This window comes from Rhinopithecus roxellana, chromosome 6 (assembly GCF_007565055.1).
Source record: "Rhinopithecus roxellana isolate Shanxi Qingling chromosome 6, ASM756505v1, whole genome shotgun sequence".
Classification (NCBI taxonomy): Eukaryota; Metazoa; Chordata; class Mammalia; order Primates; family Cercopithecidae; genus Rhinopithecus; species Rhinopithecus roxellana.
The window spans coordinates 17,113,760-17,128,582 of NC_044554.1; the positions used below are offsets into that span (position 1 = coordinate 17,113,760).

General features: G+C 38.6%; 1 protein-coding gene across 8 annotated transcripts in view; it reads left to right on the forward strand.

Moving 5' to 3' along the window:
- The window catches only part of PHTF2 (putative homeodomain transcription factor 2), a 159,582-nt gene that overhangs the window by 106,339 nt on the left and 38,420 nt on the right, over positions 1-14,823 (forward strand). For 7 of the 8 annotated variants that reach the window (XM_010386295.2, XM_030932727.1, XM_010386297.2 and 4 more), the window contains 2 exons: positions 4,008-4,173; positions 5,826-5,990. In XM_010386295.2, coding sequence (XP_010384597.1) covers positions 4,008-4,173; positions 5,826-5,990 — 331 coding nt within the window. The remainder of the gene's footprint in view (positions 1-4,007; positions 4,174-5,825; positions 5,991-14,823) is intronic. The other variant, XM_010386299.2, reaches the window with a different exon arrangement.

Sequence of the window (14,823 nt, forward strand, 5' to 3'; positions counted from 1 at the left end):
CATGTGCATTTATGTGGGGAGGATGAAAGGAGCACAGTTCGGTTCATAACAGGTATTTTCAATGTTTCTTTATATGTCTCTTCTTTTCTCTAAACCAAACCTGTCCAACCAGTGGCCCATAGGCCACATGCAGCCCAGGATGGCTTTGAATGTGGCCCAACCCAGGTTCATAAACTTTCTTAAAACCTTATGAGAATTTTTAAAATTTATTTTGTTAAAGCTTATCAGCTATCATTAGTGTTAGTGTATTTTATGTTAGCTATCATTAGTGTTAGCCCCAGACAATTCTTCTTGCAGTGAGGCCCAGGGAAGCCAGAAGATTGGATACCCCTAGTCTAAACAAAGGGATAGGGAGCAGAGACTGTGTCTTGTCTTTTTTTCTCCATTGCCTAATTGCCACTGAATCTTAAAGATTAACAGTCCTAAAAATGGAAGATAACATTCTATTCTATTTTTTAGACACAGGGTCTTCTTGCTCTGTTGCTCAGGCTGGAGTGCAATGGTGTGATCATAGTTCACTGCAGCTTTGAACTCCCAGGCACAAGCAATCCTCCAGCCTCAGCCTCCCAACTAGCTAGGACTATAGGAGCACGCCACCATGCCCAGCTAATTCTTTTTATTTTTATTTTTGTAGAGATGGGGTCTTAATATGTTGCCCAGGTTGGTCTTGAACTCCTGACCTCACCCTCTTAAAGTGCTGGGATTATAGGTATCAGCCACCATGGTTTCTCTCTTGCTCAGGCTGGACTGTGGCGGCACCATCATGGCTCAGCTGCAGCCTCGACCTCCAAGGCTCGATAATTCCTCCTACCTTCCACCTCCATAGCTGGAACTACAGGTTCCCCCGCCATTCCCAGCTAATTTTTTTGAATTTTTTTTGTAGAGACAGGGTTTCGCATTGTTACCCAGGCTGGTCTCAAACTCCTGGGCTAAAGCAGTCCGCCTGCCTCAGCCTGTCAAAGTACTGGGGTTACAGATGTTGAGCCATTGCATCCAGCCTGCTCCTAGAGTTCCACTTGCCCAGTACGTGAAGTCCTGCCATGGAAATGTTTGTGCCCAACAACATTCTGTCTTAGTTGATCCCCAGCAGAAATCTCTAGCAGCACTGTCTAGTTAGTAGGACTTCATTAAATGCTCAAAAAGTATAATTCAGCATTATATAAAATAAGTGAATGTTTTCTCTGTATATCTTCTTCTTTTTTTTTTTTTTTTTTTTTTTTTTTGAGACAGAGTCTCGCTCTGTCGCCCGGGCTGGAGTGCGGTGGCATGATCTTGGTTCACTGCAACCTCCACCTCCCAGGTTCAAGCGATTCTAATGCCTCAGCCTCCTGAGTAGCTGGGACTACAGGTGCATGCCACCACACCCAACTAATTTTTGTGTTTTTAGTAGAGATGGGGTTTCTCCGTATTGACCAGGCCTCAAACTCCTGACCTCGTGTTCTGCCCACCTCAGCCTTCCAAAGTGCTGGGTTTACAGGCAGGAGCAACCATGCCCGGCTCTCCATGTATCTTCTAAACCTTCACTTGAGAGGAAAACAAAAAGGAGAAGTGATACCAGAGTCATGGAGGAAAAGCCACTCTCTCAGGAACTGACACCATGGGAGGGACATGATCACTTTTAGGAGAGATACAGCCAGAAGAAAAAAGGAGAAAGAGAGGAAGAAAGTGGCTCCTCCCTCTTTTTCTAATGCCTTGTCATCAGAATTTCACAGTATGTAATAACTTCCTGTTAAGATATATAGAAAATGTAATTTGTATGCTCCCAGCCCTAGGATTACAGAGAATGATGATCACAAAGCTGAAAGAGTTCAGATAAATAACCAGCAACAGGTTATATAAAACCTAAAGTTTTAAAAGATATTCTCCTTTGTGTCTGAAACTCTGAACTTCTTAAGTAAGCATTTGTATTTGCCCCTTTTAAAATTAGAGTTAATGGCATGGTGAAACCCTGTCTCTACTAAAAATACAAAAAATTAGCTGGGCATGGTGGCAGGCACCTGTAGTGCCAGCTACTCGGGAGGCTGAGGCAGGAGAATGGCATGAACCTGGGAGGCAGAGCCTGCAGTGAGCCGAGATCACGCCGCTGCACTCCAGCCTGGGCGACAGAGCGAGACTTCATCTCCAAAAAAAAAATTAGAGTTAATGGCAGCTAAAAAAAAAAAGCTGCTATTCACCAATGTTCAGTATACATTTACTGTGTATAAGCAGCTTTTCAAAATGTTTTACATGCATTACCTCACCTAAAACCTATTATAGTGCCTGTGTACTACTATATGTATATGTATGCTGTGTACTATGTAGATATACAGAAGATTAAACCAAGCCTCGAAAATATTAAAGAACTTTATAAAAGTCACATTAGAATTCATATTAAAAACAAAAAAGACTCTGCTTTTCAAACTTCTAGACTGTTATGGAAGAACTAGAGAATTTGGGTTAAATTCCAGAGTAATTCATAAAGATGATTGGCATTTTAAAATTTTTGTTTTTTTCTTTTTAAGGAACCTTCTTACTTACAGTTATATACAGCTGAAATTTGTTTTCATGATACTCTTTAAGTATATTAGCAGATTAAGTGGTGTTTTAAGCTTTTGGTATGTTAGACCAGGATTCTTTGAATTGCAGGTGGCAGAAACTAAATGCAAACTAGCTTTTGCAAGAAGTTGGTTTTTTTGGTCGTTATTTTTACTGTTTATCATAAAAACTAAAAAAACCCCAGGAAACTAGATAGAAGAGTACAACAGCTGGGGTGGCCATTTGTCCCAGTTTGGCTGGGATTGTCCAACCCCAAGTTTGCTCATGTTGTCCTGGTGCCTTTCACTCTCAAAAGTGTCTTGGTTTAGATGGTAAGTTATATGGTCACCCTAAACACCCAAATACCCATCTCTTTAATTTACCAATGATTAACATTTTGGGATGTTTACTTATTTTGTTAAGTAAATTATATACATTGAGACATGTTACCCCTGAATACATCAATATGCATTTCTTCAAAGTAAGCACGTATAATCACATCACAGTGATCACACTTAAGAAAATAACCAAAAATATTCTAATATTTACATTTTATTTTAGGTACTCCCTGGCCGTGGATTCAGGCATGGCTGGATTGAGAGGCTCAGATAATATCTTTTTGCTGTTGACTCTGGTCTTGCTGGTCACATTCTTAGGTTGGCTCTTTCTAGGTGGTGGTTAAGGTGGCCCCTAGCAATTTCATTTTTTCATAGTCTTTAGTGTTTGTGATCTAGGAGAAAGGTCTTGAAGCACCTATATTAGTCCCTGAAAAAGACTGATTGGCCCTGCTTAGGTCACTTGCCCATCTTTTTATAAACTTTTGTATTCAGACTTACTAAGACTGTGACAAGCCTAGATTACATGTCTATCCCTGTGGTGGGAGAAATAAGAATATGTGATTGATGGATAAAGGAGGGAGACAAAGGTAAAGACAGTTTATGTCCAGAAAGTCTAAGGGATGCTGTGTAGACAAAAACAAGATTTCCCTTCATGTAGTAATGGTTAGCATTGACGGGTGTTTAGTGGTTTCTCTGGAAACTATGCCTACGTAAATGTGTTATTAATTCTAAGGAGATAGACCTCTATTAATAAGAAGCTCTTTATCGCTGTATTATATAGACTTATCATAAGATTTCCTTATATGTAAAACAAAGAAATAATGTACTTGAGGTTAGGGTGGTTCTCTGATTGTCTGTGATGTTACTTAGAAATGTCCTTAGATTCATATGCATCTAATTTATGTTGCAGCGTTGAGGTGTACTTTAGAGACTATGTTGGGTGTTGTCTTGTTCCAAGAGTTTATTACTAAATACCATGGTTAGGCTGTGGCAGACAATAAAACAGTCTGAAAGAGCTTGTCTGTAGTAATATTTTAAACTCATTTAAATTTAGAAAAATATTTTGGCAAAAAATAATGTAAAAACAATTTTAAGAGTTTTGAAGAGGTGACTATCAGATATATAATTAAGCGTATTTTCTTTCCCTTTTTGTAGTTGCCGCAATAGTATTATTCTGCTCCACTTCTAGCCCACACAGCATACCTCTGACAGAGGTGATTGGGCCGATATGGCTGATGCTGCTCCTGGGAACTGTGCACTGCCAGATTGTTTCCACAAGAACACCCAAACCTCCTCTAAGTACAGGAGGTAAAAGAAGAAGGTACTGTTTTTTAAAAAGTTATCTTTTTGTACATTGATGTAATCTGAATCCACAATTATTCTTGACTCCTCTTATCTTCATAGACTAAAATCTTATCTTATAAGGTTGCTCTTTCAAAAAAACCACTGAGCTTCAGAATCAATTACCAAATGATTTAGTTTCTATGTTTGCTTCAAGGCCATTTTAAGACAATATGCCTGTGTTTTGTTTGTTTGTTTCTTTTGTTCTTGAAACTCATTTCTAGTCACTTAATATCTATGTAGACAATATATGTTAGCTAGATTGTTAATAATTCCTACTACTTATAAAATCTTGTATTTCTAAGATGCTTTGGCAAAAACAAAAACCTAGAAAAAATTTCAGCTAAACTGTATTTACTAAATGCTGTTTTGTTTTGTTTTTTTCTGTTTTTTTTTTTTTTTTTTTTTTTTTTTTTTTTTTTTTTTTTGAGGCAGGGTCTCACTGTCTCCGTCACCTAGGCTGGAGTCCAGCTCACTGCAGCTTGGACCTCCTGGGCTCAAGTGATCCTCTCACCCCATCCTCCTGAGTAGCTGGGACTACAGGTGTATGCCACCCCACCTGACTAGTTCTTTTATTTTTTATTTTATTTATTTATTTATTTATTTATTTATTTATTTATTTATTTATTTATTTATTTATTTGAGACAGAGTCTTGCTCTGTCGCCCAGGCTGGAGTACAGTGGTGCGATCTCTGCTCACTGTACGCTCTGCCTCCCGGGTTCACACCATTCTCCTGCTTCAGCCTCCCGAGTAGCTGGGACTACAGGCGCCCGCCACCACGCCCGGCTAATTTTTTGTATTTTTTTAGTAGAGATGGGGTTTCACTGTGTTAGCCAGGATGGTCTTGGTCTTCTGACCTCGTGATCCACCCGCCTTGGCCTCCCAAAGTGCTGGGATTACAGGTGTGAGCCACCGTGCCAGGCCTATTTTTTGTAGAGACAGGGTCTCACTTTATTGTCCAGGCTAGTCTGAACTCTTGGGCTTAAGCCATCCTCCCACCTCAGCCTCCCAAAGTGCTGGGATTACAGGCATGAGCCACCACACCCTGCCACTAAATTCTGTTTGAATCCGTTTAATATTACCCTTGATTCAGTAAACATAGCATGTCTCACTAGCCACTGAGCACACTGGAGTTTGTTTTAAGGCTCTTTTGGAGCAGGTCCTCTTTTGAATATCATTGCTAAGAGATTGTGAAATTTGTAGTTTTTGGGTGCTGAGATTTAAGCCCATCTCATTGTTAAAAGATAATACCTACATTAGATAAATAGCAATGTTGATAAATTAGATTATAATTCTCTCCAATCTAAATTTTCTTCTTTCTTCATCTGCAGATAAGTGGCATTCAAATAGGGAAGAAATGCTTTTGTAAATATCCGTCCAATGCAATCTTTACAACCTTCTGTCCACTGACCTGCCAATATAAGCAAGGACCAATACCTTAACATTTCTAGAAATTGGTCTTGAATATGCATCATGATATTTGGATTAAATTTTATCTAGTAAATCTAAATTTTATTATGTATTAAGTAAAGTTCCTGTGTTTATGTTTTCCAAATTTTTGATTGTACTACTGAGAAAGTGGTTATTAAAATATTAAAGCTGCCTTCCATTCTTAATCTCTTCTGACGAAGGAAATTAAGAAAAGCAGCCCATTTGGAAGTACATAGGGAAGGAGATGGTTCTAGTACTACAGATAACACACAAGAGGGAGCAGTTCAGAGCCACGGTACAAGCACCTCTCACAGCGTTGGCGCTGTCTTCAGAGATCTCTGGCATGCTGCTTTCTTTTTATCAGGGTTTGTATTTATTTAAGGCTTTATATGGCATAGAGATGGCACTATCCCTTTTCTGGCACTTCAGTCTCAGGTAATGAGTATCAATTACTTTAAATGTGACAGCCTCATGGATTTTGTTTTGATAAATTATAATAGTATAGATAATGGAAAAATAGACACCGTAAAGTTTATTTGGGTCATGTATAAATACATCTATACGAGAATGAATATACCAAAGCATATTTAGCTAGGATTACCCATTTTTTTTTTTTTTTTTTGGGATGGGGTCTGGCACTGTTGCCTAGGCTAGAGTGCAGTGGCACGATCTCAGCTCACTGCAACCTCTACCTTCCGGGTTCAGGTGGTTCTCCTGCCCCAGCCACCCAAGTAGTTGGGATTACAGGCATGCACCACCATGCCCGGCTAATGTTTTGTATTTTTAGTAGAGATGGGGTTTCACCATGTTGGCCAGACCTCGGCCTCTGAAAGTGCTGGGATTACAGGTGTGAGCCACCGAACCTGGCCAGGATTTCTTGATTTTGGTTTCTTTTATATTTCTCAAGTACTATTTTACTTGTATTAATTGGTTAATTTATTTTTATCACCGTTTTAGGTCAGAATTGGCTGTATTAAAATGTCATATGAATTGTATAATTTTTTTTCTAAGTTCTTGCCTCAATTATCCAAAATTATCTGAAATAAAACATATAGGCATTGTTATTTAAGTTAATAAAATGTATATTATAGTATGTAATTCTACTTTTGTACAACGTACCATGTGCATTTTTGTACCATATCAAAATGACTTTTCGTATACAACTATAGAAAAATAGCTTTTTGTATAGTTTGTATAGTCGTACCATCAATGAAGACCTAACAAGTAGGAAAATATAATTATAGCAAACATTAAAAAAAATTAAACCTAACTCAAGCTTGTATTATTATTTTGAATATTCAAAACATTTAAGGGTTATATATAGTTTATATATACCTATAATAAATGTGAAAAAGTTAAAAAGCTGTGATCAAAATATTGAGTGTAACTGATGAAAAGTACTAAATTAATCAAGAAAAGGGATACTGCAAGTAACTATTCTGTCACTTTGTTAACTCCTTCACTAATACCTATTTCATCAATTTGTGATTGTGCTCTTAGGATAAAGTTTATCATGCATTGTAGAACTAAGCAGTTATATCCTGGGCATATTTTCGTTGATTGTAATTTTTGGGAAAGTTTTCCAGATTTTAATAGTTTACAGTAACATGGCATTGAGTGATAACCCTTTCTATTCCAATCACCTATTCTTCTTCCAGAGACAATACGCTTTGTTTTCATTTTTTAACGGGTTGAATTCTGTCTGTATCTCTGTCTTCTTTAGTCTTTTTTTAAAAAAATGTTTTACACATAACTAACTTGGATGTAATATAGCTCCCCTTTCTAACATTGGCATGCAACAATTTAGTCACTGCAAAGTCAGTTTCTTGAGCATTTCCAGATAAGCAGTTATAAATAGCATAGTGGATATATTTCACTTTCTGGGAATCATTCATTTGTTTTGGTTGTCTACAACTGATATTATGTGTAGTATTCAGAGTCCCCCTAAAACTAGTAGGTTGGTACCTTTGGAAGTTTACCATATTTCTCTTATCAAATGAGATAGAGACTTAAATATTCCTCCTGTTGGGCAGCAGCATGACCATGATCATGACTGCCATTGCAGTGGCTGTCCATTGTTGTGGCTAACTCACTCTGGATTTATTCTCTTTAATCATGACAGCTGTACATCTAAATATTTTTAAAGATGTACTGTGTTTATCTCATTTGGGGGCTGGTTTGCCAGCATATGAATGAGACTTTTAAAAATATTAGGTACAAGAAGATCTTAGAGAAATGTTAATTTTAGAAGTCCTAAGCTGAGTTCAGAGATCTTGATGATATTTTCTTCTTTCAGACTTTATTAAGACAGGAAGTGGTTAAACTAAGCACTTATCTACTAAGCACTTACCAACTTATCAACTAAGACTTAACAAAATTTTTTCTGATGATAAATTGAAAAGCTGGATACTTCCGTTATCTCTATTAACATAACTGATAGGAAAATAAATTAATAACCACACAGATATCTAAGCTTTGTGTATGGTATCTTGATGGTTTTCTAGATGTTAGAATGAGAACCACTATTTTGTTTTTTTTTTAACCTATCTCACTGCACACTGAGAGAACTGCCTTTTTTTTTTTTTTTTTTTTTTTGGAGACAGGGTCTCACTCCTATAGTTTTGGGTGGAGTGCAGTGGCATGATCATGGCTCACTGAAGCCTCAACCTCCCAGGCTCAGGTGATTCTCCCACTTAAGACTCTCAGGTAGGCCGGGCGCGGTGGCTCAAGCCTGTAATTCCAGCACTTAGGGAGGCCGAGATGGGCGGATCACAAGGTCAGGAGATCGAGACTATCCTGGCTAACACAGTGAAACCCCGTCTCTACTAAAAAAATACAAAAAAAAAAAAAAACTAGCCGGGCGAGGTGGCGGGTGCCTGTAGTCCCAGCTACTCAGGAGGCTGAGGTAGGAGAATGGTGTAAACCCAGGAGGTGGAGCTTGCAGTGAGCTGAGATCCGGCCACTGCGCTCCAGCCTGGGTGACAGAGCGAGACTCCGTCTCAGAAAAAAAAAAAAAAAAAAAAAAAAAAAGACTCTCAAGTAGCTGGGACTCTAGGCATTCGCCACCATGCCCAACTAAGAGAACCACTATTTTAAAACCCTGTATTTATAAGTTGGAAAGGTACTATTTGTCATCTCAAAGTACATTTTATTCTGAAGATAAAACTATTATTTTTGAAATGACCTAGTATTTCTCACTTGAAAAATTGGGAATTACTTTAATAAACCTTTATGAACCTGACAAAGTCTAGGAAAGTATCAATTTAAAAAGATACAGAGGCTGGCCCCGGTGGCTCATGCCTGTAATCCCAGCACTTTGTGAGGCCGAGGCGGGTGTATCACCTGAGGTCAGGAGTTCAAGACCAATCTGGCCAACATGGTGAAACCCCATATGTGCTAAAAATACAAAAATTAGCCAGGTGTGCTAGTGGGTGCCTGTAATCGCAGCTATTTGAGAGGCCAAGGCAGGAGAATTGCTTGAACCCAGGCGATGGAGGTTGTAGTGAGATCGTGCCACTGCATTCCAACCTGGGGAACAGAGCAAGACTCCGTCTCAAAAAAAAAAGATACAAATCAGTTGTATTTCCTAAGGATTTAGTACTTTAATTTCAATGAATTGTTATCTTAATTAATATAATTTAATTATATTAATATTTATATTTAATGTAATTAATTATATTAATAAATTAATTATTATATTAATATTAAATATATATTTGATATAATTTATTAATATTTAATTAATATGATTTAATATATTAAATTTTCTACTAAAGAGATTGAATAGGATGAATTACATCTTGATTGTGTGTCGTTCAGCATAGTACTTACTTCAGAAGTCACATGGATCCTAAGTTTTCTTTCTTTCCTTTCATGTCCTCTAAGATTCATTTCACTGTGACAATATCACTGAAAAACAGCAAACAGGAATTACAGCTCTCACTATGTTGCCCAGACTGGTCTGAAACTCATGGGCTCAAGCAGTTCTCCCACCTTAACCTCCCAAAGTGTTGAGATTACAGGTGTGAGCCACCACACCCAGCTTCATTAAATCTTTAATTTTCACTTTAGTGTTAAAAACATTAAATACTAAGGCTAAATGTGACAGGAATCTTAAAGGTAGGTCAGTCAGGCATATTAGTTAACATGTGATCTGGTTTTATTCTGATTATCTGTCTCTAAATCACCAGATCAAATTAAAATACAAAAAATTAGCAGGGCATAGTGGCATGTGCCTATAATCCCAGCTACTTGGGAGGCTGGGGCAGGAGAATCACTTGAACCCGGGAGGCGGAGGTTGCAGTGAGCCGAGATGGCGTCACTGCGCTCCAGCCTGGGCGACAGAGCTAGACTCCGTCTCAAAAAAAAAAAAAAAGAAAAAGAAATATCTGAGAAGTACCATCCTAAGCCCTGCATTGAGTCACATGCTGGAAGTACAATGCTGAAGCTCATAAGCTGGTGGAGGAAAATCACATATAAACCACTGAAACACATTGTTACAAATGCAAACAGAATATCCTAGGAGAACAAAGGAGGGTACAATGATCTCTGCCAGGTAGTCAGGAAGGCTTCACGTTTCAGTTGGGTCTTGAAGTGAATTTAGACAGGGAGTTGGATATGCAATGTTTTTACAAGAAGAGTAGTTCTCAGAAATCTGATAAGGTCATAGAAACTAAGCTAAACTTAAGAAGCTAAGAATAGGAGAGTGAGCAGCTAAGGCACAGTGACGGAGGAGAGCGGCAACTTTATGATGGTTCACTGACTGGCAGAATGACTAAGTGGATTGCTGGGCCTTCTTCGAGGTCCTTCCCCCTCAGCATAGAAAGATATTCCTAGGAAAAGCCCTTAGTTACTCCTGCAAGCTTCTTTAACACCCAGAACAGAATTAAATCTGTGATTTTTTTTCTCAGAGTATCATGGAATGATAGAGTCAGAAAAGATACTGAAAATCAGTTTTGTTGTTTCTAACATCCCTCAGACTCTTAGGGATTCTCAAAATGGCAAATGAAAGTCTGTAATCAATTTTCAACATTCTGAAAACCCTACCAGAAATTTGACATTTTCTGGTAGTATTAAATCACAACTTGGTTTGGGCTAGAGTTATATTGGATCCACATTAAACTGAGATTCTGACTGAGCTGTCTTCTAAATATAAGCTGTTTTCTCATTATTATTGTTATTAGTAGTAGTAGTAGTATTTTTTTTGTTGTTGGAGAGGGGGAGATGGAGTCTCGCTCCGTCGCCAGGCTGGAGTGCAGTGGCACAATCTTGGCTCACTGCAACCTCTGCCTCCCGGGTTCAAGCAATTCTCCTGCCTCAGCCTCCCGAATAGCTGGGACTACAGGCGCACTCCACCACGCCCAGCTCATTTTTGTATTTTTAGTAGAGATGGGGTTTCACCATGTTGGCCAGGGTGGTCTTGATCTCTTGACTTTGTGATCCTCCTGCCTTGGTCTCCCAAAATGCTGGGATTACAGGCGTGAGCCACCGCGCCTGGCCATTATTATTTTTTATTTTTTATTTTTTTTGAGATGGAGTCTCGCTCTGTCGCCAGGCTAGAATGCAGTGGTGTGATCTCAGCTCACTGCAACCTCCACCTCCTGGGTTCAAGCAATTCTCCTGCCTCAGCCTCCCAAGTAGCTGGGACTACAGGCGCACACCACCACGCTCAGCTAATTTTTGTATTTTTTAATAGAGAAGAGGTTTCACCGTGTTGGCCAGGATGGTCTCGATCTCTAGACTTCATGATCCGCCCGCCTCATCCTCCCAAAGTGCTGGGATTACAGGCATGAACCACCATGCCCAGCTTGTTCTCTCATTATTTTTATGCTCAATTTGGTAAACAGTTTTTCAAAATCTAGGAGTAAGCTAATAAATTACTACAATATTTGCAATTTACAAATAAACATTTTCACTGATTTCATCTTAATTTATTCTTCATAACACTGTAATCACTAATAACAGCAGAGCCAGGAGGCCACCACTCTTGGGCCAGGGTTCTTTTCAACAGTTCCAAGCTTCTGGGGCTTTTTCCTTGCTGAGGGTGTTGCCAAGGGTGCACTGTGCATGTCTAGGAAATACTGCTTCTATCATGGAAGAAATAAAAGCAGTATAGAGACGTATGTCTCCTGTTTTCAAGATACTACTAACCTTGCTTCCAGGTGCCTTTGATTTGTGGTATTTGGGTTGATCTAAGAAAATAGCGTTAATTCTAGTTTTATGAAATGAGTATTATATGCATGAATTGTAAATGTCAGAAGGTAGATTGTGTGTGTGTGTGTATAATACTAAAAAGTATAATTTCTTCCTATACAGTAATACTTTAATTCATAATACTGGCTACTTTCTGCCTTCCATTTTTGATGAGGGATGGTGATTTTAGTATATATGTTTATTTTAAAATCAAAATGCAATTTTTCTTGCATCCTGTTTATTTTTGTGCATGTTTTAAAGTTAAATAGAATTAATTTCCCTTTTAAAAATGTAAGTAGAATTTTACAATATTTGTTTTTTAAATAAATCTCTCATCCCTACTGCCTTTACTGTATTTTTATTCCCTAAAACAAGGCAACAGGAGGAATTACTTAAACATCTGAGTCTCAGTAACCTGTGTTCCTTTTGATAAATTAATTTTATCAATACTATCCTTTGAGGTAGTTACTTCTGTTTATTAATGCCAACATGAGTCATATAGCAATCAGTGGTAAAACTAAACCTGCCTGGAGCAGCCACAGTTTTTGACCCTCTTTGCCTGCAGTAATTGGAATTTAGCTCTCTTGCCATTTATACTCCAGCCTGGGAGACAAAGTGAGACCCACCCTGTCTCTCTTAAAAACAAAACAAAACAAACAAAATCACAGTTGTTTCTTGGTATCCATGAGAGATTAGTTTTGGGATACCCCCACCCACCACCACCCCCACACCCCCACAAGATACCAGCCTCTGAGGATGCTCAAGTCTTGTGTATGAATGGTATAATATTTGCATATAGCCCATGCATATCCTCTCATTTACTTTAAATCCTCTTTTAATACCTAATAACAGTATAAATGTTATGTAAATCATTATTATACTGTATTGCTTAGGGAATAATGACAAGAAAAAAATGTCTGTACATGTTCAGTACAGGTGCAAGCATAGTAAACCTAACTACATTTTCAATTTGAGGTTGGTTAAATCCACAAATATGGAACCTGTGGATGTGGAGGCCTGGCCATGACCCAGTTATTATCCTGCTTTCACCTTCTAGCTTTAGCATCTATAGATTATTCTTGCCCTAATTATTATTATGATTCCCAAGTGGTTATTTTTCTAACTCTATCATTCCTTCTACATTTATTAGTTGGCATTCTGCTTTAAGGAGAAGTTTTCCTTTATTTATTTACTCATAGATTTCTATTTTATTCAATTTTTTGCTGTCATTATTTATTTTGATGATCAGATCGACCTAATTTTGGTCATGGAACCCCTTTGAGCAATTAACCTTGCTTCTGACATATCTGTATCAGTCTTTGAGCATTTTCTTACTTTCTGGCACAACAAAATGTTTTAGATTCAACTTGTATTTCCTCTGTCCTAGCCTGGAATCAACTATTTTTTCAAGAAGAGTAGTATGTAGAAACCAAAATCTGAGTTCAAGATGTGCTTGTTGCAACTGGGGTGTTGTTAACCCCAGACCTTTTCAGTGAGCAGAGCTAGAAAATGTGTATTTGGCCCTTTACAATTATATTTATTTCTATAGCTATCTAGATATATTATACACCATCAATTTGCATTGATAGCTCGATTTCAAATACAGTCCTGCAGGGTTCATTCTATCTCTCCCCCCCTTTTTTTTTTTTTTTTTTGAGACGGAGTCTCGCTCTGTCACCCAGGCTGGAGTGCAGTGGCGCGATCTCAGCTCACTGCAAGATCTGCCTCCTGGGTTCACACCATTCTGCTGCCTCAGCCTCACGAGTAGCTGGGACTACAGGTGCCCGCTACCACGCCCGGCTAATTTTTTTTGTGTTTTTAGTAGAGATGGGATTTCACCATGTTAGCCAGGATGGTCTCAATCTCCTGACCTTGTGATCTGCTGGTCTTGGCCTCCCAAAGTGCTGGGATTACAGGCTTGAGCCACCGCGCCCGGCCTCTTCTTCTTTTTATATCTTCTTTCTCTATCAGTGAGAAAAATCGGATTCCCATGATCCTCAATATGTTTACTTATTCCAACTGTCGCCTTTATGTAGGTCAACTTCTAACCCTGCCAGGCTGCACCTGGTACCCTTCTCTAATATTGTCCCTAAATGGGCTTCCATTATTGACTATCACTGGGCTGCTCTTACTGTCCCCCTCCATTGATATTCTTGCAAGTGCTTTCATTACCAGCTGCTACCAGGCTGCCTCTGTTTGTAAACTCTGAGAGTAATTTAGCCACTGTAGCTTAGTTTGCAACTTACCTCCATAGGGTTCATGAGAAGCATCAAATACCTACTACAGCTTAGTAAATTACTGTTCTTGTCTCCTGAGAGTGTAACATGAACTTGGAGGAGATAGTGGGGAGAGGAACAACCCAGAGAAGATTGGAAGGAAGCGGAGGTAAGGACAGGAGGAGGTGAGAGATAGCTGAAAGGTATCATTTGGGATGAATGCTGCCGGTACTCTTTCTCCTGGTTTCACATAGTATTTACCCTGCCCTGTTAAGGAAAGAATACGTTCTCCTTAGAAAAATGGTTAAAGCAACAGTTATTACAGACTCAAAGACCCTTTTACTGGCCTACCCCCACCCCCCTACCTCACCCTTTTTTAACCCTATAGAGTCTGGTTCATTCTACACGTTCCCAAATTTTCAGCCACTATTTCTACTTCGACTGCTGGCCTCCAGGCTCATGTTTTCAGCTGCCTACTAACATTTCTCAGAGTGCTCCATCTTTCTTCCTAAATAAATTTCTCTTCTTGCATATATTGTCTGATTAATGGTTCTACCAACTTTTCCATCTTCTTTGACCTAATTTATGCCCCCTTTCCTCTCCCTTCTTAACCCAGTCTGATTTTCATGAACCTTTTTAAATACCTTTCCAGTACATTCTCTCTCGCTTATCTTTGAGTTTCTGACATTTTCAGGATATCAAGTTAACTTCACTTGGTCTTTTTCCACATCTGCACATTGCACAGTGTTCAAGGGAGAGGTAAAGGAAATAATTAATAACTAATGTTTCT